The 26,171-nt window shown below is 39.1% G+C and overlaps 1 protein-coding gene across 1 annotated transcript in view; it reads right to left on the bottom strand.

The window, feature by feature from the left end:
• The window catches only part of PRSS38 (serine protease 38), a 30,365-nt gene extending 12,686 nt beyond the window's left edge, over positions 1–17,679 (bottom strand). The window contains exons 1-3 of the mRNA XM_054467495.1: positions 17,532–17,679; positions 17,143–17,305; positions 15,973–16,244 (exon numbers count right to left, since the gene is read on the bottom strand). Of these exons, the coding sequence (XP_054323470.1) occupies positions 15,973–16,244; positions 17,143–17,305; positions 17,532–17,679 (583 nt within the window). The remainder of the gene's footprint in view (positions 1–15,972; positions 16,245–17,142; positions 17,306–17,531) is intronic.
• Positions 17,680–26,171: the final 8,492 nt, after the last annotated feature.

Raw genomic sequence — 26,171 nt, forward strand, 5'->3', positions numbered from 1 at the left:
AGTGGCACGATCTTGGCTCACTGCATCTTTTGCCTCCTTGGTTCAAGTGATTCTCCTGCCTCAGCCTCCCAAGTAGCTGGGATTACAGGCACCCACGACCACACCTTGCTAATTTTGTATTTTTGGTAGAGATGGGGTTTCACCATGTTGGCCAGGCTGGTTTCAAACTCCTGACCTCAGGTGATCTGCCCACCTTGGCCTCCCAAAGTGCTGAGATCACAGGCTTGAGCTACTGCACTCGGCCATGTTGTTCTTTTTTAAGATTGTTTTAGCTATTTGTGGCCTCTTCTAATTACATATAAATTTGAAGACTGGCTTTCTTATTTCTGCAAAAAGGGGCATTGGTATCTTGATAAGGCCTGTGTTTGTAGATTGCTTTGGGTAATATTGTCATCTTAACAATATTAAGTCTCCCAATCCATGAACATCAGCTGTCTTTGCATTTATTTGGGTTTTCAAAAATTTCTTTCTGTAACGTTCTATAGTTTTCAATGTAGTTTTGTAGTTTTCATCTCCTTGGATACATTTATTATAGGTATATTTTGGTTTGGGTGCTATTGCAGATGGAACAGTTTTCTTAATTTCCTTTTTGAATTGTTCATTGAGGTTGTATAGAAGCACAACTTTTTTTGTGTGTGTTGATTTTGCACCCTGCCACTTGGCTGGATTTTAAAAATTATTTGTAGTTTGATTTTGTTGTTACTATGTGTTTGTTTTTAGGATTCATTGGGATTTTCTATATATATAGGATCATGTCATCTTCAAGTAGAGATAGTTTTACTTCTGCATTTCCAATGTGAATTTCTTTTATTTATTTTTCTCACCTAATTTGTCTGTCTAGAGCTTCTGGTATGATGTAGAATACCAGTGGTGAAAGCAGGCATCTTAATTTTGTTCCTGATCTTGGAGGGAAGGCTTTCAGTATTTAACCATTGTTATATTTCACCAGAATTAAATCAGTATTAATCTGACTGGATTGTGATAAACAAAGCAAGCCCTACAACCACTGTTTAGAAAACATCTTTTGAAATATAGTCTAAAATATCAAGGGAAGAATGAAAATGGCATACCAAAAGGCACTTTGTTAACATAAAAGAAGGCATGGAAAAATGAATAGAGGAAAGAGAGTATATAGGTATATAGAAAACATTTAGCAAAATGGCAAATTTAAATCCACAAAATCAATAATTACATTAAACGTGAAGATGGACTAAATACTTCAACCAAAAGGCAGAGATTTCCAGACTAGATAAAAAAGGAAGACCCAACTGTATGCTTTCTACCAAAAGATACACTTTGAATTCAGAGGCATATATAGATTGAAAGTGAAAAGATGAAAAAAGATATCCATGCAAACAGTAACTGTAAGAGAGCCTAAATGGCTAGATCAATATCAGACAAAACAGACGTTAAAACAAATGTAACTAGGGACAAAGAAAGACAGTTGATTAAATGATAGGATAATCAACACACCAAGTAGACACGATTATAAATATATATGCACCCAATCAGAGCCTGAAAATACATGAAGCAAAACCTGGCATAATTGAAAGGAGAAATAAACAATTCAGCAGTCATAGAGATTCTAGTACTCTACTCTAAATAACTGATTTTTTCTTTTTCTTTCTTTTTTTTTTTGGGACGGAGTCTCACTCTGTCACTCAAGCTGGAGTGCAGTGGTGTAATCTTGGCTCACTGCAACCTCTGCCTCCTGGCTTCAAATGATTCTCCTGTCTCAGCCTCCCAAGTAGCTGGGACTACAGGTGCGTGCCACCACACCCAGCTAATTTTTTATATTTTTAGTAGAAATGGGGTTTCACCATGTTAGCCAGGATGGTCTCAATCTCCTGACCTGGTGATTACAGGTGTGAGCCACCATGCCCAGCTCAATAACTGCTTTTAAAAGACAGAAAACCAATAAGGATATGGAAGACTTAAAAACATTATCAGCCAACTTGACCTGTGACTTACAAAAATTTCCACACCAATGACAGCCAGACACATATTCTTTCCAAACACACACGGATCATTTCCCAGGACAGACCATACGCTAGGCCATAGTACATGTCTCCATTAAGTTCAAAAAGTGTAAAATTATAGCAAGTATTTTTTTCTAAGCACAAGGGCCTTAAAGTTAAAATTAACAATAGGAAGAAATTTTATTTGGAATTCACCAAATACTTAAAATTAAGAAACTTTGAAGAAAAAATTATGAGGGAAATTAGATAATATCCTCAACTAAATGAAAACAAAAACACAGTATACCAAAATTTGTGGGAAGCATTTAAAACAGTGCATAGAGGGAAATTTATAGCTTTAAATGCTTATATTAGAAGAAGAAAGGTCACAAACCACTCTAAGCTTCTACCTTAGGAAACTAGAAAAAGAACAATTAAATTCAAAGCAATCAGAAGGAAGAAAATAAGAAAGATGAGAGTGGAAATCAATGAAATAGAAAACAGAAAAGTAATATGGAAAATCAGTGACCAAAAATCAGTTCTTCGAGAAGACAACCAAAATTGATAAACCTTTAGTTATAATGACCAAGATAAAAATAGAGAAGACGCCAATTACCAAAATCAGGAAAGATGAAATATTACTACTATCCTTTTAAAAATTAAAATAAATGATGAGACTATTATGAACAACTGTGTGCTATCAAATTAGACACCTTAAGGCCGGGCGCGGTGGCTCATGCCTGTAATCCCAGCACTTTGGGAGGCCGAGGTGGGCAGATCACCTGAGGCCAGGAGTTCGAGACCAGCCTGGCCAACATGGTGAAACCCTGTCCCTACCAAAAATAATAATAATAATAAAAAATTAGCAGGGCTTGGTGGTGGGCGCCTGTAATCCCAGCTACTCAGGCAGGAGAATCACTTGAATCCGGAAGCGGAGGTTGCAGTTAGCTGAGAACGTGCTATTGCACTTGCCTGGGTGACAAGAGCAAAACTCCATCTTAAAAAAAAAAAAAGTAGACACCTTAAACTAATTCAAGAAGAAATAGGAATCTGAATTACACCTGTATAAGAAAAAGTAGAAGTAATAGGACAATAATAAATACATAAAGTAAGTAACAAATTAAAAATAAAAATATTTTTCCATAAAGAAAAGCCCAAGCCCAGGTGGCTTCGCCCATGAATTCTATCAAATCTTTAAGAAGGAAACAATACCAATACTATAAACACGAATATTTTTCTTATATCAAAACCAGACAAAAATATCACAAGAAAAATTCAGCCAATATATCTCATAAATATAGTTGCGAAAATCTTTAACAAAGTATTAACAAATTGATTCCAGCAACCTAGAAAGAATATTATACACAATGACCAAGAGGGATTAATCATAGGAATGCAAGGTGGGTTTAATATCCAAAATTGAATATAATATATCAATAACATAAAAATCAGGATCCACAGGAACATATTGATAGATGTAGAAAAAGCATTTCTTATCCTATTCATAACAAAGATACTCAACAAACTAGGAAAAAAAGAAGTCTTCCTCAATCTGTTAAAAGATATCTACAAAAAAACACCACAGCTCACATCATTCTTGATGGTGAAAGACTAAACATTTCCCCGACTAAGATGAAGAACAAGGCAAGGATATCCACTATTCCCAGTTGTATTAAACATTATATTAGAGGTTGTAGCCAGTGTAATGAGGCAAGAGAGAGAAAGGCTACCCACACTGGAAAGTAAGAAGACTATCTTTGCTCACAAACAACATAATATATGAAAAAACTCATAGTGAATTACAAAGAATTTAAACTAGGTTTCTCAAAATGAAATAAATAAAAATCAAGTGTACTTCAATATGCTAACAATGAACAATTAAAATGAAATTGAGAAAATTGCATTCACAATAGATTCAAAAATCATAAACTATATACAATATACTGTATATAGTAAACGTATGTACAATAAAAGTATAAGTATATACAATATACTGCCTAAGGCCCATGAGCAAGAGCTAGTGAGAATTTCTTTGGGAATGCTCAAAAGCACTTCTTGGACAAAGGAATAGACATTTTTCAAAAGAAGACATACAAATGGCCAATAAGCCTGTGAAAAAATACTCAATATCACTAATCATCAGAGAAATTCAAAATCACAGTGAGATACCATCTCACACTAGTCAGAATGGTTATTATTAAAAAGTCAAAAAACAACAGAAATTGGTGAGGATAAGAGAAAAGGGAAGGCTTATACACTGCTGGTGGAAATGAAAATTAGTACAAGACTAAAATGGCCAATTAGAAGCAGCTGTGGTCTGTGGCACTCATAGAGAGGAATGAAAGTGGTAAGTGAATTCAGCATTTTCAACTGAAATATCCAGGTTCTTGCACTGGGACTGACTAGGTAAACAGGTCCACCCATGGAGAATGAAGAAAGGCAGGGTGGGGTGATGGCCCGCCCAGGAGCCACATGGGCCCAAAGGAATCCCCGCCCTCAATCAAGGGAAGTGGTGAAGTGACTGTGTGATTCTACCCTGGGAAACCACACTTCTCCCATGAATCATTGCAACCAGCAGATCAGGTGATCCTCTCATAAGCCAGTATCACCAGGTCCTTGGGTCTCTCTACACAGAGCTGTGTGGAGTCCCAACAGAGTAGCCACTCAGGCACACACGGAGACCCAGGAGTTTTGTATACTCTGGCCCCAGGATTCCCAGCAAGGTGGGAAATCTGTCCCTACATAACCCTGGGGGGGGGGGGGTGGTCCCTTGTGAGAAGGAATGGAATCAGGGACCCACTTACAGAAGCAATCTGGCTGCTTCTTGGTAGTGCAGCTGTGCTGCATTGTCAAGGACCCTTCTTCATCCAGATTGTCTGGACTCTCCAGAGCCGGCAGGCTGGAACAACTGAGTTGACTCAACTGCAGAGATGGCACTGCTCCTCTCCCTGGGGAATTGGTCCTTCTTAAGCAGATTCCAGCCTATTGTGACTGGCAGCTGGAATTCCAAGCCAGTGGTCTTAACATGTGGGGTGCCATGGAAGTGGGGCTCGCAGAATGATGCTGCTTGGCTCCCTGGACCCAAGTAATGGTAAAGGGTTCAACAAGAAGAGCTAACTATCCTAAATATATATGCACCCAATACAGGAGCACCCAGATTCATAAAGCAAGTTATTTGAGACCTACGAAGAGACTTAGACTCCCACACAGTAATAGTGGGATACTTTAACACTCCACTGACAATATTAGACAGATCATTGAGACAGAAAATTAACAAGGATATTCAGGATCTGAACTCAGATCTGGATCAAGTGGACCTAATAGATACTTACAGAACTCTCCACTCCAAAACAACAGAATATACATTCTTCTCATCTCCACATGGCACTTACTCTAGAATTGATCATATAGCAAAAGTAAAACACTCCTTAGCGAATGCAAAAGAACTGAAAACATAATAAACAGTTCCTTAGACCACAATGGAATCAAATAAGATCTCAAGATTAAGAAACTCGATCTCAAGATTAAGAAACTCACTCAAAACCACACAACTACATGGAAATTGAACAACCTGCTCTTGAATGACTTTTAGGTAAATAACGAAATTAAGGCAGAAATCAAGAAGTTCCTTGAAACTAATGAGAACAAAGAGACAACATATCAGAATCTCTGGGATACAGCTAAAGCAGTGCTACCAGAGAAATTTATAGCACTAAATGCCCACATCAAAAGCTAGAAAGATCTGAAGTTAACAACCTAACACCTCAACTAAAAGAACTAGAGAACCAAGAGCAAACAAACCCCAAAGCTAGCAGAAGACAAGAAATAACCAAGATCAGAGCTGAACTGAATGAGATAGAGACATGAAAAACCCTTCAAAAAATCAATGAATTCAGGAGCTGGTTTTCTAAAAAAAAAATTAATAAAATAGATCACTGGCTAGACTGATAAAGAAGAAAAGAGAGAAGAATCAAATAAACACAATCAGAAATGATAAGAGGGATATCACCACTGACCCCACAGAAATACAAACAACCATCAGAGAATGCTATAAACACTTCCATGCACATAAACTAAAAAAATCTAGAAAAGAAACTAGAAAATAAATTCCTAGACACATACACGCTCCCAAGACTGAACCAAGAAGAAATTGAAACCCTGAACAGACCAATAACAGGTTCTGAAATTGAAGCAGTAAAAAATAGCCTACCGACCAAAAAAAGCCCAGGACCTGATGGACTCGCAGTTGAATTCTACCAGAGGTACAAAGAAGAGCCGGTTCCATTTCTACTGAAACCATTACAAAAAATTGAAAGGGAGGAACTTCTTCCTAGTTTGTTCTATGAGGCCAGCATCATCCTGATACCAAAACCTGGCAGAGATACTACAACGACCACAACAAAACTTCAGGTCAATATACTTGATGAACTTCAATGCAAAAATCCTCAACAACATACTGGAAAACCAAATCCAGCAGCACATCAAAAAGCTTATCCACTACAACCAAGTTGGCTTCATCCCTGGGATGCAAGGGTGATTTGACATATGCAAGTCAATAAACGTAATCCATCGCATAAACAGAACCAATGACAAAAACCACACGATTATCTCAATAAATGCAGAAAAGGCCTTTGGTAAAATTAAACATCCTTTCATGTTAAAAACTCTAAACTAGGTATTGAAGGAACAGACCTCAAAATAATAAGAGCCATATATGACAAATCCACAGCCAATATCATACTGAATGGGCAAAAGTCATTGCCCTTGAAAACCGGCACAAGAGAATGCCCTCTCTCACCACTTTTTTTTTTTTTTTTTTTTCTGAGACAGAGGTTCACTCTGTCACTCAGGCTAGAGTGCAGTGGCACTATCTCGGCTCACTGCTACCTCCATCTCCCGGGTTCAAGTGATTCTCCTGCCTTAGCATCCCGAGTAGCTGGGACTACAGATGTATGCCACCACACGCAGCTACTTTTTTATATTTTCAGTAGAGACGGGGTTTCACCGTGTTGGGCCAGGCTGGTCTTGAACTCCTAACCTCAGGTGATCCACCCGCCTCAACCTCCCAAAGTGTTGGGATTACAGGCGTGAGCCACTGCACCTGGCCTCACCACTTCTATTAAACATAATATTGGATGTTCTGTCCAGGGCAATTAGGCAAGAGAAAGAAATCAATGGTGTTCAAATAGGAAGAGAGAAAGTCAAATTATCTTTGCAGATAACACGATCCTATATCTAGAAAACCCCATCATCTCAGTCCAAAAGCTTCTTAAGCTGGTAAGCAACTTCAGCAAAGTCTCAGGATATAAAATCAATATGCAAAACTTGCTAGCATTCCTATACACTGACAACAGGCAAGCAGAGAGCCAAATCATGAATGAATTCCCATTCATAATTGCTACAAAAAGAATAAAATACCTACGAATACAACTAACAAGGGAAGTGAAGGACCTCTTCAAGAAGAACTACAAACCACTGCTCAAAGAAATCAGAGGGGACACAAACAAATGGAGAAACATTCCATGCTCATAGACAGGAGGAATCAATATTGTGAAAATGACCATATTGCCTAAAGTAATTTATAGATTCAATACTATTCCCATTAAACTACCATTGACATTCTTCACAGAATTAGAAGAAAACTATTTTAAAATTCATATGGCACACAAAAAAAGCCTGAATAGCCAAGACAATCCTAAGCAAAAAGAACGAAGTTGGAGGCACCATGCTACCCAATTTCAAATGATACTATAAGGCTACAGTAACCAAAACAGCATGGTACTGGTACAAGAACAGACACATAGACCAATGGAACAGGATAGAAAACTCAGAAATAAGACTGCACACCTACAATCATCTGATCTTCAACAAACCTGGCAAAAACAAGCAATGAGGAAAGGATTCTCTATTTAATAAATGGTGCTGGGAGAATTGGCTAGCCATATGCAGAAAGGTGAAACTAGACCCCTTCCTTACACCACATACAAAAATTAACTCAAGATGGATTAAAGGCTTAAATGTAAAACCCACAACTATAAAAAACCTAGAGGCCAGACGTGGTGGCTTATGCCTGTAATCACAGCACTTTGGGAGGCTGAGGCGGGCAGATCACAAGGTCAGGAGATCGAGACCATCCCAGCCAACATGGTGAAACCCCGTCTCTACTAAAAATACAAAAACGAGCTGGGCGTGGTGGCATGTGCCTGTAATCCCAGCTACTCTACAGGCTGAGGCAGGACAATTGCTTGAACCAGGGAGTTGGAGGTTGCAGTGAGCTGAGATCACTCTACTGCACTCCAGCCTGGTGACAGACCGAGACTCTGTCTCAAAAAAACAAAAAAATAAAAAACCTAGAAGAAAATCTGGGCAATACCATTCAGGACATAGGCACAGGCAAAGATTTCATGACAAAAACGCCAAAAGCAATTGCAACAAAAGCAAAAATTGACAAATGGGATCTAATTAAACTAAAGAGCTTCTGCACAGCAAAATAAACTATCATCAGAGTGAACAGACAACCTACAAAATGGAAGAAAAATTTTGCAATCTATCCATCTGACAAAGGTCTAATATCCAGAGTCTACAAGGAACTTAAGCAAATTTACAAGAAAAAAACCAAACAACCCCATTAAAAAGTAGCAAAGGTCATGAACAGACATTTCTCAAAAGAAGACATACATGCAGCCAACAAACATGAAAAAAGTTCAACATCACTGATCATTAGAGAAATGCAAGTCAAAACCACAATGAGATACCATCTCATGCCAGTCAGAATGGCTATTACTAAAAAGTCAAGAAACAACAGATGCTGGTGAGGTTGTAGGAACAGAGGAACATTTTTTACACTGTTGGTGGGAGTGTAAATAAGTTCAACCATTGCAGAAGACAGTGTGGCGAGTCCTCAAAAACCTAGAGGCAGAAATACCATCTGACCCAGCAATCTCATTACTGGGTATATTCCCAAAGTAATATAAATCATCCTATTATAAAGATATATGCATGCAAATGTCCATTGCAGCACTATTCACAATAGCAAAGACATGGAATCAACCTAGATACCCATCAATGATAGACTGGATAAAAAAATGTGGTACATGTACACCATGGAATACTATGCAGCCATGAAAAAATGAGATCATGTCCTTTGCAGGGACATGGATGGAGTTGGAAGCCATTATCCTCAGCAAACTAATGCAGGAACAGAAAAGCAAACATCACATGTTCTCACTCATAAGTGGGAGCTGAATTATGAGAACATATGGACACAGGGAGTGGGGAAACAACACACACTGGGGCCTGTTTGGGGGGATAGAGGGAGGGAAAGCATTAGGAAGAATAGCTAATGGATGCTGGGCTTAATACCTAGGTGATGGGATAATTTGTGCAGCAAACCACCATGGCAGATGTTTACCTACGTAACAAACCTGCACCTCTTGCATATGTACCCTTGAACTTAAAAGTTGAAGAAAAAAAAAAGAAAATTAGTACAATCTCTATTGAAAACTATATAGAGATCTCTCAAAGAACTAAAAATAGAGCTACCATTCAATCCAGCAGTCCCACCACTAGGTATTTATCCAAAGGAAAATAAGTCACTGTACAAAAAAATACCTGCACTCACATGTTTATTGCAGCACTATTTGCAATAGCAAAAATACGACTATTAGTCTGTTTTGCATAGCTATAAAGGATAACCGAGGCTGGGGAAATTATAAGGAAAAGAGGTTTATTTTGGCTCACAGTTCTGCAGACTGTACAAGAAGTATAGTGTCAGCATCTGCCTCTGGTGAGGACCTCAGGAAGCTTACAATCAGGGCAGAAGGTGAAAGGGAAGCAGGCATGTCATATGATGCAAGAGGAAGCAAGAGAGATGTTAGGCTCTTAAACATTAGTCCAGCTTTTGCACAAACCAAATGGAGCAAGAATTCACTCATTACTGCAAAGATGGCACCAAGCCATTCATGAGGAATCCACCCCTATGATCCAAACACCTCCTATTGGCCCCACCTCAAACACTGGGGAGCACATTTTAACATGAGATTTGGAGGAAACAAACATCCAAACTATGTCAATATAGAACAAACCTTCAAGCCCACCCAGGGACAGGATGAAGAAAAAAGAAAAAAAATAGAACCAAACTAAGTGCCCATCAGCAAATGATTGGATAAAGAAAATGTGGTGTGTTTGTGTATATATATTATTTTATATTATATGTATAAATAAATAATATGTATCATACACACGCACCATGGAATACTACTCAGCCATAAAAAGGAATAAAATAATGTCTTTTGCAGCAATGTGATGGAACTGGAGGCCATTATCTTAAGTGAAATAATTCAGAAAGTCAAATAATGCTTCTTCTCACTTATGAGTGGGAGCTAAATAAAGTTCACAACACAGAGAGTGGAATAATGTGCACAGGAGACTCAGCAAGGTAGGAGGATGGGAAGGTGATGAGGGATGAGAAATTACCTATTGGGTAAAATGTTTGCTATTTGGGTGATAGTTACTCTAAAATCCCAGACTTCACCCCTATGCAATATATCCATGTAACAAACCTGCACTTGTACCTCTTAGATCTATAAAAATAAAAAATATATAATTTAAAAAGTAAATAAATAGGAAAAGATTTTTAGAAAAAGCACCTCTGTACTTGAGGGAATTTAGAAGGCCATGAACATGCCCAGGGTAAGACATATGCTCATAAGTACACCTGAGAAGACCAAAGCTTTCACCTCACCTCAGGCTGATCCCTAGGCTTGGTGCAAGCACGGCTAAGTATTGAAAAAGTGCCTTGGCACAGAGCCAACCTGCAAAGATCATAAGAACAGATTTTTGGTTTTGTTGGTTTTTAGCTCCTGGCGTTCAAGAAAATACTGTCAAAACAGTAGCTAACAGAAGCTAAGGAATAGCGACTTCAGTGACCACACATGAGAAAGAATACAGTCTTTGCAAAATAGTTTGGGAAAATCATTAAACAGACTACTATAGCTTTCAACAATCAAAACACCACAGAAAACTCTGGGGTTGGAGAGAATCTTATTTCCAGAGTTAATACATTATTATAATCAATACTCAGCCACATATAACATTCATTATATATTCAAAAGTATAAAACTCAATACTCCTGTTTTCAATAATAGTAATAATAACAACAAAAATCAGAAAAAAACTATGACCCACTTAAGAAAACAAAACAAATGGACAGAAACTGTCCCTAAAGAAGTCTAGACAAAGACTTTAAACAAGTGTATTAAATATGCTCAAAGAGCTAAGGGAAAACATAAACAAAGAATTAAAGAAAATCAGGAAAATTATATATGAACAAATGATACTATTAGTAAATAGAAATTGTCAAAGGAACCAAACAGAATATTTGGCTTTAAAATGCCAAATAATTGAAATGAAAACTTCACTAGAAGGGCAAAGCAGACAATTTGAGCAAGCACAAGAGAGCATAGGTGAACTTGAAGATAGGACAATTCAGATCATAAAATCTAAGGATTAGAAAGGAAAAAAGAGGAAGGAAAGTAAAGAGAGCCTAAGAGACTCCTGGGACACCATCAAATGAACCACATAAGTGTTATGGTATTTTCAGAAGGAGAAGAGAGACAGAATGAGGTAGAAAGAATGTTTGAAGAAATAATGGTCCAAAATTTTGCAATCTGCTGAAATATTTAAATCTATAAATTCAGATTGAACAAACTCCAAGTATTATAAACTCAAATAACCCCCAACAAGACACATTATAATCAAACTGTCAAAAACTAAAGGGAATGAATCTCAAAATGAGCAAGAGAGACGTGTCTAGTCATGTACAAGGATCCTCAATCAGATTAATAGCCAATTTATCATAAAAAACTAAGGAGATCGGAAGACAGTGTTATGATGTACTTAAAGTGCTAAAAGAAAAAACCTTTCAACCAAGAATCCTATAACTGACAACATCATCCTTCAGAAATGAGGGAGAAATTAAGTCGTTCACGGATAAACAAGAACCATGGAAGTCTGCACCACTAGATCTTCCATAGAGGAAATGCTGACTGTAGTGCTTCACATTGAAACGAAAGGACACAAAACAGTAAGTCGAAGCCATATGACAAATTAAAGGACTTTGGCAAAGGTAAATGCATGGGCAAATATAAAAACCATTAAACCATGATATAAATCATTCTATTATAAAGATACATGCATGCATATATTTATTGCAGCACTATTCACAATGGCAAAGACATGGAATCAACCTAAATGCCCATCAATGATAGACTGGATTAAAAAAATGTGATACATGTATACCATGGAACGCTGTGCAAAAAAAATGAGATCTTGTCCTTTGCAGGGACATGGATGGAGTTGGAAGCCATTATCCTCAGCAAACTAACACAGGAACAGAAAACCAAAACATCACATGTTCTCACTCATGAGTGAGTTTGGTTTTTAATTCCACTTTTTATTTGGTTTTTAATTCCACTTTTTATTTGCAACAGGATTCAAAAAACAAATGCACAAAAATTTGTGAAATAACTTGTCTCACAAATGAGATAACTTGGATGAGATAGACAAATTTCTACAAACGTACTAATTATCTAAACTTACACAGAAGAAATAGGAAATCTGAATAGATCTATAACAAGGAAAGAGATTGATTCAACAATAAGAATCTCCCAACAAAGAAAAGTACAGGACCAGATGGCTTCACTGGTAAATTCTACCAAATATTTAAAGAAGAATTAATCAATCTTTATCACACTCCACCAAAAAATAGAAGAGGAAGCAACACTTCATAATTCATTCTATGAGACCAGAATTATCCTGATACCAAAGCCAAAGACACCATAAGAAAATATAACTACAGATCATACCTTTAAGAATATAGATGTAAAAACCCTCAGCAAAATATTAGCAAACTATAACCAACAGCATATAAAACCATGACAAAGCGAGACTTATCCAAGGAATACAAGTGTAATTCAACATAAGAACATCAATTGATGTAATATACATTAATGGAATAAAAGAAAAAAGACAACATAGGATCATCTCAATTGATGTAGAAAAACTTCATCAACATTAAGGCATTTATTTAAAAACTGACAGCTAACATCATATTCAATGGTTAAAGACTGAAAGCATTTCCCATGAGATCCGAAACAAAACAAGGATTTCCACTTTGATCACTGCTATTTAATTTGTACTAGAAATTCTAGACAGATAATTTAGACAAGTAAAAGAAATAACAGCCATTCAAATTGGAAACAAAGAAGTAAAACAATCTCTATTCATAGATGACATGATCCTATACATAGAAAATCCCAATTAATCTTTAAAAAAAAAACAAAACTACTATATATAATAAACAAATTCAGTAAAGTTGCAGGGTATAAGGCCAACACATAAAAAATCAGTTGTGTTGCCTTTTTTTTTTTTTTGAGATGGAATTTCACTCTTGTCGCCCAGGCTGGCATGCAATGGTGTGATCTCGGCTCACTGCAACCTCCACCTCCTGGGTTCAAGTGATTCTCTTACCTCAGCTGCCCGAGTAGCTGGGATTACAGGCACGTGCCACCACACCCAGCTAATTTTTGTATTTTTAGTAGAGACGGGGTTTCACCATGTTGGCCAGGATGGTCTCAATCTCTCGACCTTGTGAACTGCCTGCCTTGGCCTCCCAAAGTGCTGGGATTACAGGCGTGAGCTACTGCGCCCGGCCAAAAATCAGTTGTGTTTCTATACACCCCCAATGAACAATCCAAAAAAGATAGTTATAAAAGCAATTTCATTTACAATAGCATCTAAAATGATAACATACCTTGGAAATAAATTTAATGAAGGAGGTGAAAAACTTGTATACTCGAATCTACAAATCATTGTTGAAAGAAATCAAAGACTCAAATAAATGGAAATACATTCCATGTTCATGGATAGGCAGGTTTAATATTGTTAAAATGTCAACATTACTCAACATGGTCTGAATATTCAATGCAATTCCTATAAAATTCCAATGGCCTTTTTTGTAGATATGAAAAATTTTGTCCTATACTTTTGGATATAGAAAAAATCAAAATAGGGTGCACATACTTTTGAGAAATGAATAACAAATATGTAAGAATTCAAAGCCTGTAACATGACCAAAGGAGACTTTAAAAGACAAGTTATAATCTTCAATTTATTCATAGAAAAAATATGAAATGTTGAATATCTTTTGTATTTTCAGCTCAAAAAATTAGAAAAGTTTGGTTAAGCAAACTTAGAGTATAAAAAGTTTAACGAATGAATAGATGGCTATAGGAGTGAATAGCACCCTACATATAAAGTCCCATGCACCACCATCTCCCCACATACACCAATGCAAAATCTGTAGCAGGTAGTTTTATATAAAAAAAGGCAATAGAATAGGCAATTTTGGCAACTATGATAAGGAATGAAGAGAGGTCAGAAAAATAAGAGCACATGAATTACAATCTTACACAATATCATTATATTCAAAATCTGGAATAAAATGAACAACTTTCTAGAAAAATATAATCCATCAAAATTGGCCTAAGAATAAATTTAAAAATTGGAATGAACCAGTAGCCATAACAGAGAGTAAGATAGAGTAATCATTTATACCCACAAAAGGTACTAGGATCAGAGTGTTTTATGGCCACATCAAACCTTCAAGAAATAGCTAACTTTACTTTAATAGAAACTATTGCAGAGAATACAAATAGATGGGAAAGTTTTGACTCATTCTACAAAGTCAGCAGTACACTGATGCCAAAGATAAAATCAGCTAAGAAAAAAAATTCTAGACCCATCTCACATTAAATAACTTTTTTTTTTTTTTTTTTTTGAGAGAAGGTCTCACTGTTGCCCAGGCTTTGGTGCAGATATGCAGTTTTGGCTCACTGCAGCCTTGACCTTCTGGGATCAAGAGATCTTTCCACATTAGCCTCCTGAGTAGCTGGGACTACAGGCACATGCCGTCAAGCCCAGCTAAGTCAGCATTTTTTGTAGAGACTGGATCTCACTATGTTGCCCAGGCTGGTCTCAAACTCCTGGGCTCAAGCGATCCTCCCACCTCAGCCTCCCAAAGTGCTGGGATTTACAAGTGTGAGCCACTGCACCCAGCTTAAATGCCTATTCTTGGCATCAATAGTTTAAAAGAGCAAAACTATATGATCCTTTCAAGAGTTGCCACAAGCATTTCAATAAAATCAATAATTATCTATAATTTTTTTAAAATTAAGTAAATCAGCTTTAAAAGGTAACTTTCTTAATCTGGTGTAATATATCAACCTGAAATCTCCAGGCCAGGCCACAAATGCTATAGTGAACCATTATAAGCATTTCCAAGCAAACCAAAACCAAGACAAGATCTGGCATCATTTCTACTGGAGGTTCCAACCATTGTAAGAAGACAAGAAAAATAAATAAAAGATAAAATATGGGAAGAGAGTGATAAAATAGTCTTTACTAGAAGAAAATATTATCTTTTATCTAGAACTGTCAGAATAATCAGTTGATAAACTACTAAAAATAAATTCTATAAGATGACTGGCTATAAGATCAATGTGCTAAAATCAATAGCTGTGACTAATTAGCAAATGCAATTTAAAAAATCTCTTTAAAATAGACCTAAATATTGAAAAGTGCCTGGGTATAAATCTAGAAAGAATGCACAGGCCTTTCTGGAGAAAAGTTTAATAACGAATGGTTTTTAGATAAGCTAAAAGAGATTTCTAAGTTCCATCTACAATCTTAAGGAAAACTATGCTTTTAAATTTGTGTTCTTGATATACTGCATACCAACTTCACATCAAAGTAGCTGTATTTTTCTGCATACAACAAAGCCAGTCAGGAATAAAACAAAACAACAAAATATCCACACTGACAAATAAATGTTGATTGACAGGTGGGGATTCCCGTCCCCAAACACCTGGACCCCCTTAGCTGGCAGAGCATTTTCTTCCCTGTGGTGGAAGAGAAGCCTTCATCCTGCCCACAAAGCTCTGCACTGTATTCCTACCTTGTTGTGAGACTAGTCCCCATCCCGTAGCCCAGCAATTGGCACTGGTAAGGTTCACTTCTGGAGTTGCAAGGCAGACCGGGAGCACGGAGTCAGAAAACACAATGCGGGTCTTCAGCTGCACCAGGGCCACGTCACCTCCGATGGGGTGGTACACCTCATATGTGGGGTGCAGGATCACCCTGTTCACCTCATACCACTGGGTGTGGTTGCTGGCCACCCTGAGGTTTACAAGGCCTACGTACATGTCATAGATTTTGATATTCTTGTCCCTGTGGAGGTGAGAACAGAGGCACAATGCCCACGGCTTCCTGTGTGGTACAGCCCACAGGCCTGGGGAGGCCAAGTGCAAGGGGCTGGCACTCACTCGGTAGGATTGAAAAGCCAGCTTCTTCCTGCAGCATAGTTGGGACCTATCTGGCTGTCTGGCAGAGTTGCCCCCTAAAGGGTCGACTTGGCCCATGGAGGCTTTGGGGACCCAAGTCTGTACACCACCACCAGCTGTACAGGCCAGCAGCCCATGCACGTGAGACCTGCTCTGACTCTTACCGACAACCTGGTTGCACACATCCCTCTGGAGGCGGATGGCCACAGGAGAGGCATGCCTGCTGTGCAGGGCAGCTGTGGTGAATGGGGCTGTTGGAGGAGCAATCGGGAAGGCCAGGTGCTTAGAGACCAGTCTTGCTCATGGGGACCCAGCTGTGCACTTGAGGAGCAGCCTCACTTTTGTGGGGCCTGGCTGTGCACTTGAGGACCAGCCTCACTTGTGGGAATCTGGCTGTGCCCTTGAGGACCAGCCTCACTCGTGGGGACCTGGTCGTGCACTTAGGGGACCAGCCTTGCACGTGGGGACCAGGCTGTGCATTTGAGGACCAACCTGGCTCATGGGAACCTAACTGTACACTGAGGGGATCAGCCTTGCATGTGAGGACCTGGCCGTGATCTTGGGGACCAGCGTCACTCTTGAGGAACTGGCTGTGCACTTGGGGGACCAGCCTTAAGGATGGGGACCCAGCTGTGTGTTTGGGGACCAGCCTCACTGGTGGGGACCTGGCCTTGCACGGGTCGACAGTGGTGAAGGGGGAGGCTTGCGTGGGGTCCATCCAAGCCGCTGTGGGCACGCTGTGCAGGCCCAGCTACCCACACCGTCCCAGGCCCGCGCCCCGTTACCGGGGAAAGCAGTGTGCAGCCGACAGCACCCAGTACTCATTGAGAATGGAGCCGCCGCAGACGTGGAGGCCCGCGTAGTGCACGCTGACCTGCCATGGCCACTTCCTCTCCGGCGCAGGGACGCCGCCCAGGATCTTCCCCTCCATGCTGGGCCGACCACAGGCTGCAGGGAGAACGGAGCTCACGGTGGAGCCACGCTGGAGCCGCGGGAGAGGTAGGGCAGGCAGGGGACGCGGGGGAGGGGCAGGGGACACAGGAGGAAGGGAAGGCAGGGGACATGGGAGAGGGGAAGGGGCGGGCAGGCGACATGGGAGAGGAGGCCCCGGCACCGAGAGACGCCCCAAGGGCACTGTCTCCAGCCGCCCATCTGCCCCTGGGGCAGGGCCTACCCACGCTGCCAGTCAGGGAGATTCCCTGGTTCTCTGGGTGTCTGTGGACCGAGGCTGCGACCCGGGGAGGGGGCACCACCAGGAGCAGCAGCAGAAGGCCCAGGGCAGAGCGCCCAAGTGGGCCCATGCAGGAAGCAGGGGCAGCCATGAGGCCCAAGGCAGCGCCCCCAGCGGGTGACTAGCTCCCGACACGTGACTATGTCTCCAGCACAGGATTGCGCCCCCACCAGGTGGTTGCACCCCAACAGGTGACTGGCTTCCACTAGGAGATGGCACTCCCAGCAAGTGAGGGCACCTGACCTGGACATGCAAGTGCACCCCCAGCACATGTCTGGGTCTTGTGGATTTACCTCTCCCGACCTGGGCACATGATGGCTCCCAAGCTGGACATGTGACAGTGCCCCAACCATACCTCATATGCCTAGGTGTGGCATTCCATTCCACAGTCAGGTCTAAACACACTGGTCCATTTGAGAATTCTGTGTTTTAAATCATGATGTTCTCAGTTTTCTCCATGGCCCAACTTAATTCTGTTAGTTCAATGATAATGTATACATCTGCCACCCAGCTATCAAAAAAAAAAAAATAAAGGAAAGAAAAGAAAAAGAAACAGGCTGGGCATGGTGGCTTATGCCTGTAATGCCAGCACTTTGGGAGGGTGAGGCAGATGGATCACTTGAGGTCAGGAGCTTGAGACTAGACTGGCCTACATGGCGAAACCCTGTCTCTACTAAAAATACAAAAATTGGCTAGGTGTGGTGGTGTGCAGCTGAAATCCTGGTTCCTTGGGAGGCTGAGACAGGAGAATTGCTTGAACCTGACAGGCAGAGGTTGCAGTGAGCCGAGATCACACCACTGCACTCCAGCGTGAGTGACAGAGCAAGACTCTGTCTCAAAAAAAAAAAAAAAAAAATTCATTAAGCCTTCATTTATACCTGCTAAAATTTATCCCATTGATTCTACATTATGGTGAGTTGTATAATTATTTCGTGATATATTACAATGTAATAATAATAGAAATAAAGTGGACAATAAATGTAATGTGCTTGAATCATCCCAGAACAATTTCCCTGCCAGGAGGCAACTTTGGAACTGGGTAACAGGCAGAGGTTTCAACAGTTTGGAGGGCTCAGAAGAAGACAGGAAAATGTGGGAAAGTTTGGAACCTCCTAGAGACTTGTTGAATGGCTTTGACCAAAATGCTGATAATGATATGGACAATGAAATCCAGGCTGAGGTGGTCTCAGATGGAGATAAGGACTGGAATAAAGGTAATGCTTGCCATGTTTTATCAAAGAGACTGGCAGCATTTTGCCCCTGCCTTGGAGATTTGTGGAACTTTAAACTTGAGGGAGATGATTTAGGATATCTGGTGGAAAAAATATCTAAGCAGCAAAGCATTCAAGAGGTGACTTGGGTGCTGTTAAAAGCATTCAATTTTAAAAGGGAAACAGAGCATAAAAGTTTGGAAAATTTGTAGCCTGGTGATGTGATAGAAAAAGAAAAACCCATTTTCTGAGGAGAAATTCAAGCTGGCTGCAGAAATTTGCATAAGTAATGAGGAACCAAATGTTAATGGCCAAGACAACAGGGAAAATGTCTCTCCAGGGCATGTCAAAGAGCTTTCTCACAGACCCTCTCATCACAGGCCTGGAGGCCTAGGAAGAAGAAATGGTTTCTTGGGCCAGTCCCAGGGCCCCTGTGCTGTGTGCAGCCTAGGGACTTGGTGCCCTGCATTCCAGCTGCTCTAGCCATGGCTAAAAGGGACCAAGGAACAGCACAGGCCATGGCTTCAGAGGGTGCAGGCCCCAAGCCTTGGCAGCTTCTACATGGTGTTGAGCCTGTGGGTGCACACAAGTCAAGAACTGAGGTTTGGGGACTTCTGCCTAGATTTCACAGTATGTATGGAAATGCCTGGACGTTCAGGCAGAAGTTTGCAGCAGGGGTGGGGCCCTCATTGAGAGCTTCTGCTAGAGCAGTGCAGAAGGGAAATGTGGGGTTGAAGCCCCCATACAGAATCCCCACTGGGGCACTGCCTAGTGAAGCTGTGAGAAGAGGGCCACTGTCCTCCAGACCCCAGAATGGTAGATCCACTGACACCTTGCACTGTTCACCTGGAAAAGCTGCAGACGCTCAAGGCCAGCCTGTGAAAGCAGCCAGGAGGAAAGCTGTACCCTGCAAATCCACAGGGCAGAGCTGCCCAAGACCATGGGAACCCACCTCTTGCATCAGCATGACCTAAATATGAGACATGGAGTCAAAGGAGATTATTTTGGAGCTTTAAGAGTTGACTGCCCTGCTGGATTTCTGACTTGCATGGGGCCTTTAGCCCCTTTGTTTTGGCCCATTTCTCCCATTTGGAATGGATGTACTTATTCAATGCCTGTACCCCCATTGTATCTAGGAAGTAACTAACTTGCTTTGATTTTACAGGTTCATAGGCAGAAGGGACTTTTGTCTTGGATGAGATTTTGGACTGTGGACTTTTTAGTTAATGCTGAAATGAGTTAAAACTTTAGGGGACTGTTAGGAAGGCATGATTGGCTTTGAAATGTGAGAACATGAGATTTGGGAGGGGCCAGGGGCAGAATGATATGGTTTGGCTGTGTCCCCACTCAAATCTTATCTTGAATTGTAGCTTCCATAATTCCCATGTGTTGTGGGAGGGACCCCAGTGGTAGATAATTGAGTCATGGGGGCAGTTTCCCCCATACTGTTCTCATGGTGGTGAACAAGTGTTATGAGAGCTGACGGTTTTATAAGGGGAAACCCCTTTCACTTGGTTCTCATTCTCTCTTGCTTGCCACCATGTAAGATATGACTTGCTCCCCCTTGCCTTCCTCCATGATTGTGAGGCCTCCCCAGCCACGTGAACTGTGAGTCCATTAAACCTCTTTTTCTTTGTAAATTACCCAGTCTCAAGTATGTCTTTATTGGCAGCATAAAAACGGACTAATACAATGCAATTCCATTTGTCTATTTTTCTTTTGTTGCCTGAGCCTTTGGGGTCATATCCAAAGATTCCTTGCCTAAGCCAATGTTGTGAAATTTTTCCCTGTGTTTTCTTCTGGTAGTTTTATAGTTTCAGGTCTAAGTCGTTAACCCATTTTGAGTTGAGTTTTGTGCAGGTGTAAGATAAGGGTCTAATTTTATTCTTCTGCATGAGGATAACCAGTTTTCCCAGCATCATTTATTGAATAGTCTGTCCTTTCTCCAGTGTATGTTCTAAGCGTCTTTGTCAAAAATCAATTGACTATAAATGCACAGGCTTATTTCTTGGCTTTCTATCAGATTCCATTGGTCAGTGAGTCTGTTTTTTGTTTGTTTGTTTGTTTGTTTGGTTTTGTTTTGTTTTGGCCAGGATCATTCTGTTTTGATTGCTTCATAATATATTTTGAAGTCAGGTAGTGTGATGCCTCTAGCTTTGTTCTTTTTGCTCAAGATTGTTTTGACAATTTGAGGTCTTTTGTGGTTCCATATGAATTTAAGGATTATTTTTTTCTATGACATTTTCTATGAAAAATGACATTGGAATGTTGATATGAATTGCATTGAATCTGTAGATTGCTTTGAGTAGTACAGACATTTTAACAATGTTAATTCTTTTACTCCATTAACATGGGATATCTTTACATTTATTTGTATTTTCTTCAATTTCTTTCACAAGGGTTTTATAGTATACAAGTCTTACAAAGAAGTATTTGATAATAAAATATGAATATAAATAGACAATAAAATAAGTATTTTGTTATTGTTGTTGCTATTGTAAATGGAATTGTTTTCTTAATTTCTTTTTCAGATAGCTTGTTATTAGTGTATAAAAATGCCACTAATTTTTATATATTGATTTTGTTTCCTACAACTTTGCTGAATTTATCAGTTCTAACAGCTTTTTGGTGGAGCCTTTAGGATTTTCTTTGTATAATATCATGTCATCAACAGAGACAATTTCACTTTTTCCTTTCCAGTTAGGATATCTTTTATTTTCTTGTCTTGCCTAATTGCTCTGGCTAGGATTTCCAGAACTATGTTGAAAAAAAGTAATGAAAGTGGGCATCCTTGTCTTGTCCCTGATTTTAGAGGAAAAACTTTCAGCTTTCACTATTGAATATAATGTTAGCTATGCATTTGTCATATATGGCTTTTATTGTGTTCAGATATATTGTATGTATACCTATTCTGTTAACAATGTTTATCATAAAAGGTATTGAATTTTAGGCTGGGCATGGTGGCTTACACCTGTAATCCCAGCAGTTTGGGAGGCCAAGATGGGTGGATCACCTGAGGTCAGGAGTTCAAGACCAGCCTGGCCAACATGGTGAAACCCCATCTCTACTAAAAATACAAAAATTAGCCAGGCGTGGTGGCACATTCCTGTAATCCCAGCTACTTGGGAGGCTGAGGCAGGAGAATTTCTTGAGCCCAGGAGGCAGAGGATGCAGTGAGCTGAGATTGCACCACTGCACTCCAGCCTGGGAAACAGAGCGAGACTCCATCTCAAAAATAAAAAAGGTATTGAATTTTATGAAATGCTTTTTCTGCATCTATTGAGATAATCATATGGTTTTATCCTTCATTTTTGTTACTGTGATGAATCACATTTATTGATTTGCATATATTGAACCATCCTTGCATTTCAGAGATAAATCCTACTTGATCATAGTGAATGATCTTTTTAATGTGCTGTTGAATTTGGTTTGCTAGAATTTTGTTAAGGACTTTTGTATCTGTGTTCATCAGGGATATTTGTATTTGTATCTGTTCATCTGTAATTTCCTTTTCTTGTAATACCTTTGTCTGGCTTTAGTATTACAGTAATACTGGCCTCATAAAATGAGTTTGGAAGTGTTGCCTCTTCTTCAATTTTTGGAAGAGTTTCAGAGGGATTGATATTGGTTTTTCTTTAAATTTTTGATAAAACTTAGCCATGAAGCCATTAAATCCTGGGCTTTTCTTTGATGGAAGAACTTTATTATTGATTCAATCACTTTAGTTGTTATTGGTTTGTTCAGGTTTTCTGTTTCTTCATGATTCAGTCTTGGAAGTTTTATGTGTCTAAGAATGTATTCATATCCAATTTTTGGTGTACAATTGTTTATAGTAGTTTCTTGTGATCCTTTTTACTTCTGTGATATCAGTTGTTATGCCACCACTTTCCTTTCTGATATTTGAGTCTTTTCTTTTTTTTTCTAGCCTAGTAAACATTTGTCAATTTTGTTCATCTTTTCAAAAAACTGTTAGTTTTATTTTTTTTCTATTGTTTTTCTAGTCACAATTTTATTTATTCTCCTCTAATATTTGTTATGACCTTCCTTCTGCTAGCTTTGGGCTTAGTTTTTTCTTTTTCTAGTTCCTTGATATGTAGCATTAGTGTGTTAGGCCATTTTTGCATCACTATAAAGAAATACTGGAGACTGGGTAATTTATAAGGAAAAGAGGTTTTTTGAATTGGCTTACTATTATTCAGGCTGTATAGGAAGCATAGCACCACCATCTGCTTTTAGTGAGGGCCTCAGGAAACTTCCAGTCATGGTGGAAGGTGAAGGGGAGCAAGCGTGTCACATGGTGAGAGCAGGGGAGACAGGAGGGAGTCCCAGGCTTTTGAAAAACCAGATCTCAAGTGAACTAACTGAGCATGAACTCACTTATTACCAAGGGAATGCTGCTAAACCATTCATGAGGGATCTGCCCACGTGATCCAATCACCTCTCACCAATCCCCACCTCCAACACTGAGGATCACATTTCAACATGAGATTTGGAAGAGACAGATATCCAAACCGTTTCAATTAGAATGTTTATTTAAGATCTTTTCTCTTTTTTGCCATAAGCATTTCTTGCTATAAATTTCCCTTTTAGGACTGCCTTTGGTGCATCCCATAAGTTTTGGTATGCTGTGTTTTCATTTTTTGTCTCAAGGGCTTTTTTAATTTCCTTTGTAATTTCTTCTGTGATTTGTTGGGTGTTTAGGAACATGTTGTTTAATTTCCACATATTTGTGAATTTTCCAAGATTTCTCGTTGTGATTTCTAGTTTCATGCCTTTGTGATCCAAAAAGATACTTGATATAATTTCAGTTCTTAAGTTTGTTAAGACTTGTTGTGTGGCCTAGACCTAACATAGGATCTATCCAGAAGAATGTTCTGTGTGTGCTTGAGAAGAAAGTGTATTATGTTGCTGTTGAGTGAAATGTTCTGCGGAAGTCTGCTAGGTCCAAGTGGTCTAAAGTGTAATTCAAGTCCAGTGTTTCCTTATTAATGTTCCATCTATATGACCTGTTCATTGTTGAAAGTGGGGTAGTGTATTATTGTAAAATACTATTATTGTATCAAGTCTATCTTTCCCTTCAGGTCACTTAATAATCACGTTGTGTATTTAGATGCCCCAATGTTGGGTGTGTGTATATTTACAATTATTATTTCCTCTTAATGAATTGAGCCCTTTACCATTATATAATGACCTTCTTTTTCTCTTTTTATCGTTTTTGACTTAAAGTTGATTTCATCTTATATTAGTATAACTACTCCTGCTCTCTTTTGGTTTCCATCTGTGTTGAATATTTTTTTCCATCCCTTCACTTTCACTCTGTGTGTCCTTACTAGTAAAGTGAGTCTCTTGTAGGCAGTGTATAGTTGTTTCTTGTTTTTTAAAAAAATCCATTCACCCACCCAGTGTCTTTTGATTGAATAATCTGATTCATTTACATTCCAGTCAAATATTGATAGGTAAGGACTTACTGCTGCCATTTTGTAATTTGTTTTCTGGCTGTTTCATAGATTATTTGTTTCTTCCTCCCTTGGTGTCTTCCTTTGTGATTTGGTGGTTTCCTGTGTTGGTCTGCTTTGAATCCCTTCTTTTTATGTTTTTTGCATCTACTATAGGTTCATGCTTTGTGGTTACCATAAGACCTATTGGCTTAGCCCCTTTTCTGTTTTTATACCAGAATACCACAAACTGGGTAATTTATAAACAATAGAAGTTTATTTATCTCACAGTTCTGGAGGCTAAGAAGTCCAAGAGCATGGTGTTGGCATCTGATGAGAGCCTTCTTGCTGAGTCATGACATAATGGAAGGCATCATATGGCAAGAGACCAAAATCAAGAAAGCCAGAGAGAGCTGCTTTTGTAATAAAGCCAGTCTCATGATAGTGACATTAATCCATTCATGAGGGCAGAGGGATTACATTTCCAACACATGAACTTTTGGGTGGCACATTCAAATCCTAGCATTTATATAAAAATCTCATAATTAAAACAGGCTATTTTAAGCTGATAACAACTTTGATTGCAAACAAAAACTCTACACTTTCACTCCCCCCAACATCTTTTATGATTTTTTATGTTAAAAGTTACCCTTTTTTCTAATTTGTGTCCCTTAACAATTTATTATAGCTACAGTTGTTTTCAATAGTTTTGTCTTTTAACCTTCATAATAGAGATACAATTGCTTTTCACACCACACTTACAGTATTTTGAATATGACTATGTATTACTTATGCCATTGAGTTTTTACTTTCATATGTTTTATGTTATCAGGTAGTAGCCTTTCATTTCAGCTTAAATAACTTCCTTTAGCAATTCCAAGCCTAGTGAAAGCCTAGTGGTGATCAAATCCCTTAGCTTTGTTTGTCTGGGAAAGTTATTTCTGTCTTACTTCTGAAGGAAAATATTCTTGGATAGCAGGGTTTTTTCCCTTCAGCACTTTGAATATATCATTCTACCTTCTCCTGGCCTGCAGGGTTTCTGCCAAGAAATCCACTGACAGCTATATTGGAACTCTCTTGACTGGGATATGTTTTTTAGCTCTTACTGCTTTCAGTATTCTTTCTTTGTTTTTGATTTTTGATAATTTGATTATGATGTATTTTGGTGAACTGTTGGATTGGATTTAAGTGACAGCCTCTTAGCTTGCAGTACCTGGATGTTGTCATCTTTCCCCAGATTTGAAAACTTTTCAGCCATTAGTTCATTAAATATACTTTCTGGGCCTTTTTGTCTCTCCTTCAAGGACTCCTATTTTGCATAGGGTAGTCTCTTGATGTTGTCCCATAATTCCCATAGACCTTTATTTTTCTTTTCCTTTTGCTTGTCTGACTGGATAATTTCAAAATTCCTGTCTGTGAGTTCACTGATTTTTTCTTCTGCTTGATCAAGTCTACTATTGTAGCTTTCTGTCAAACACTTTAGTTCAGTTATTGTATTCTTTATCTCTAGGATTTCTATTTGATTTTTATTGTTACTATTTTGCCCAACATAGCTTTTAAATGCACACTAAAAAATTATTTTAAAAGTTATAATTCATGTGGAAGAGTAATGGTTCAAGAAGAATAAGGCAGACAAAATTTCCCTATAAGATACCAAATCGTATTATGATGCCACAGTAATTAAAACCTCAATGGTGCATATGCAGAGACAAAAAAATATTGATTGAGAATGCAATTGTCTTAGTCAATCAGGCTGCTATAACAAAATACCATAAACTAGGTGGTTTATAGACAACAGACATTTATTTCTTACAGTTCTGGAGCCTGGAAGCCTGGGATCAGGGTGCCAGTATGGTTAGGTTCTGATGAGAGCTCTCTTCTGGGTTGAAGACTGCCATTTTTTCACTGTGACTTCACATAGTAGAGGAGGATAAAAG

The sequence above is a fragment of the Pongo pygmaeus genome, chromosome 1 (assembly GCF_028885625.2).
Source record: "Pongo pygmaeus isolate AG05252 chromosome 1, NHGRI_mPonPyg2-v2.0_pri, whole genome shotgun sequence".
Lineage (NCBI taxonomy): Eukaryota > Metazoa > Chordata > Mammalia > Primates > Hominidae > Pongo > Pongo pygmaeus.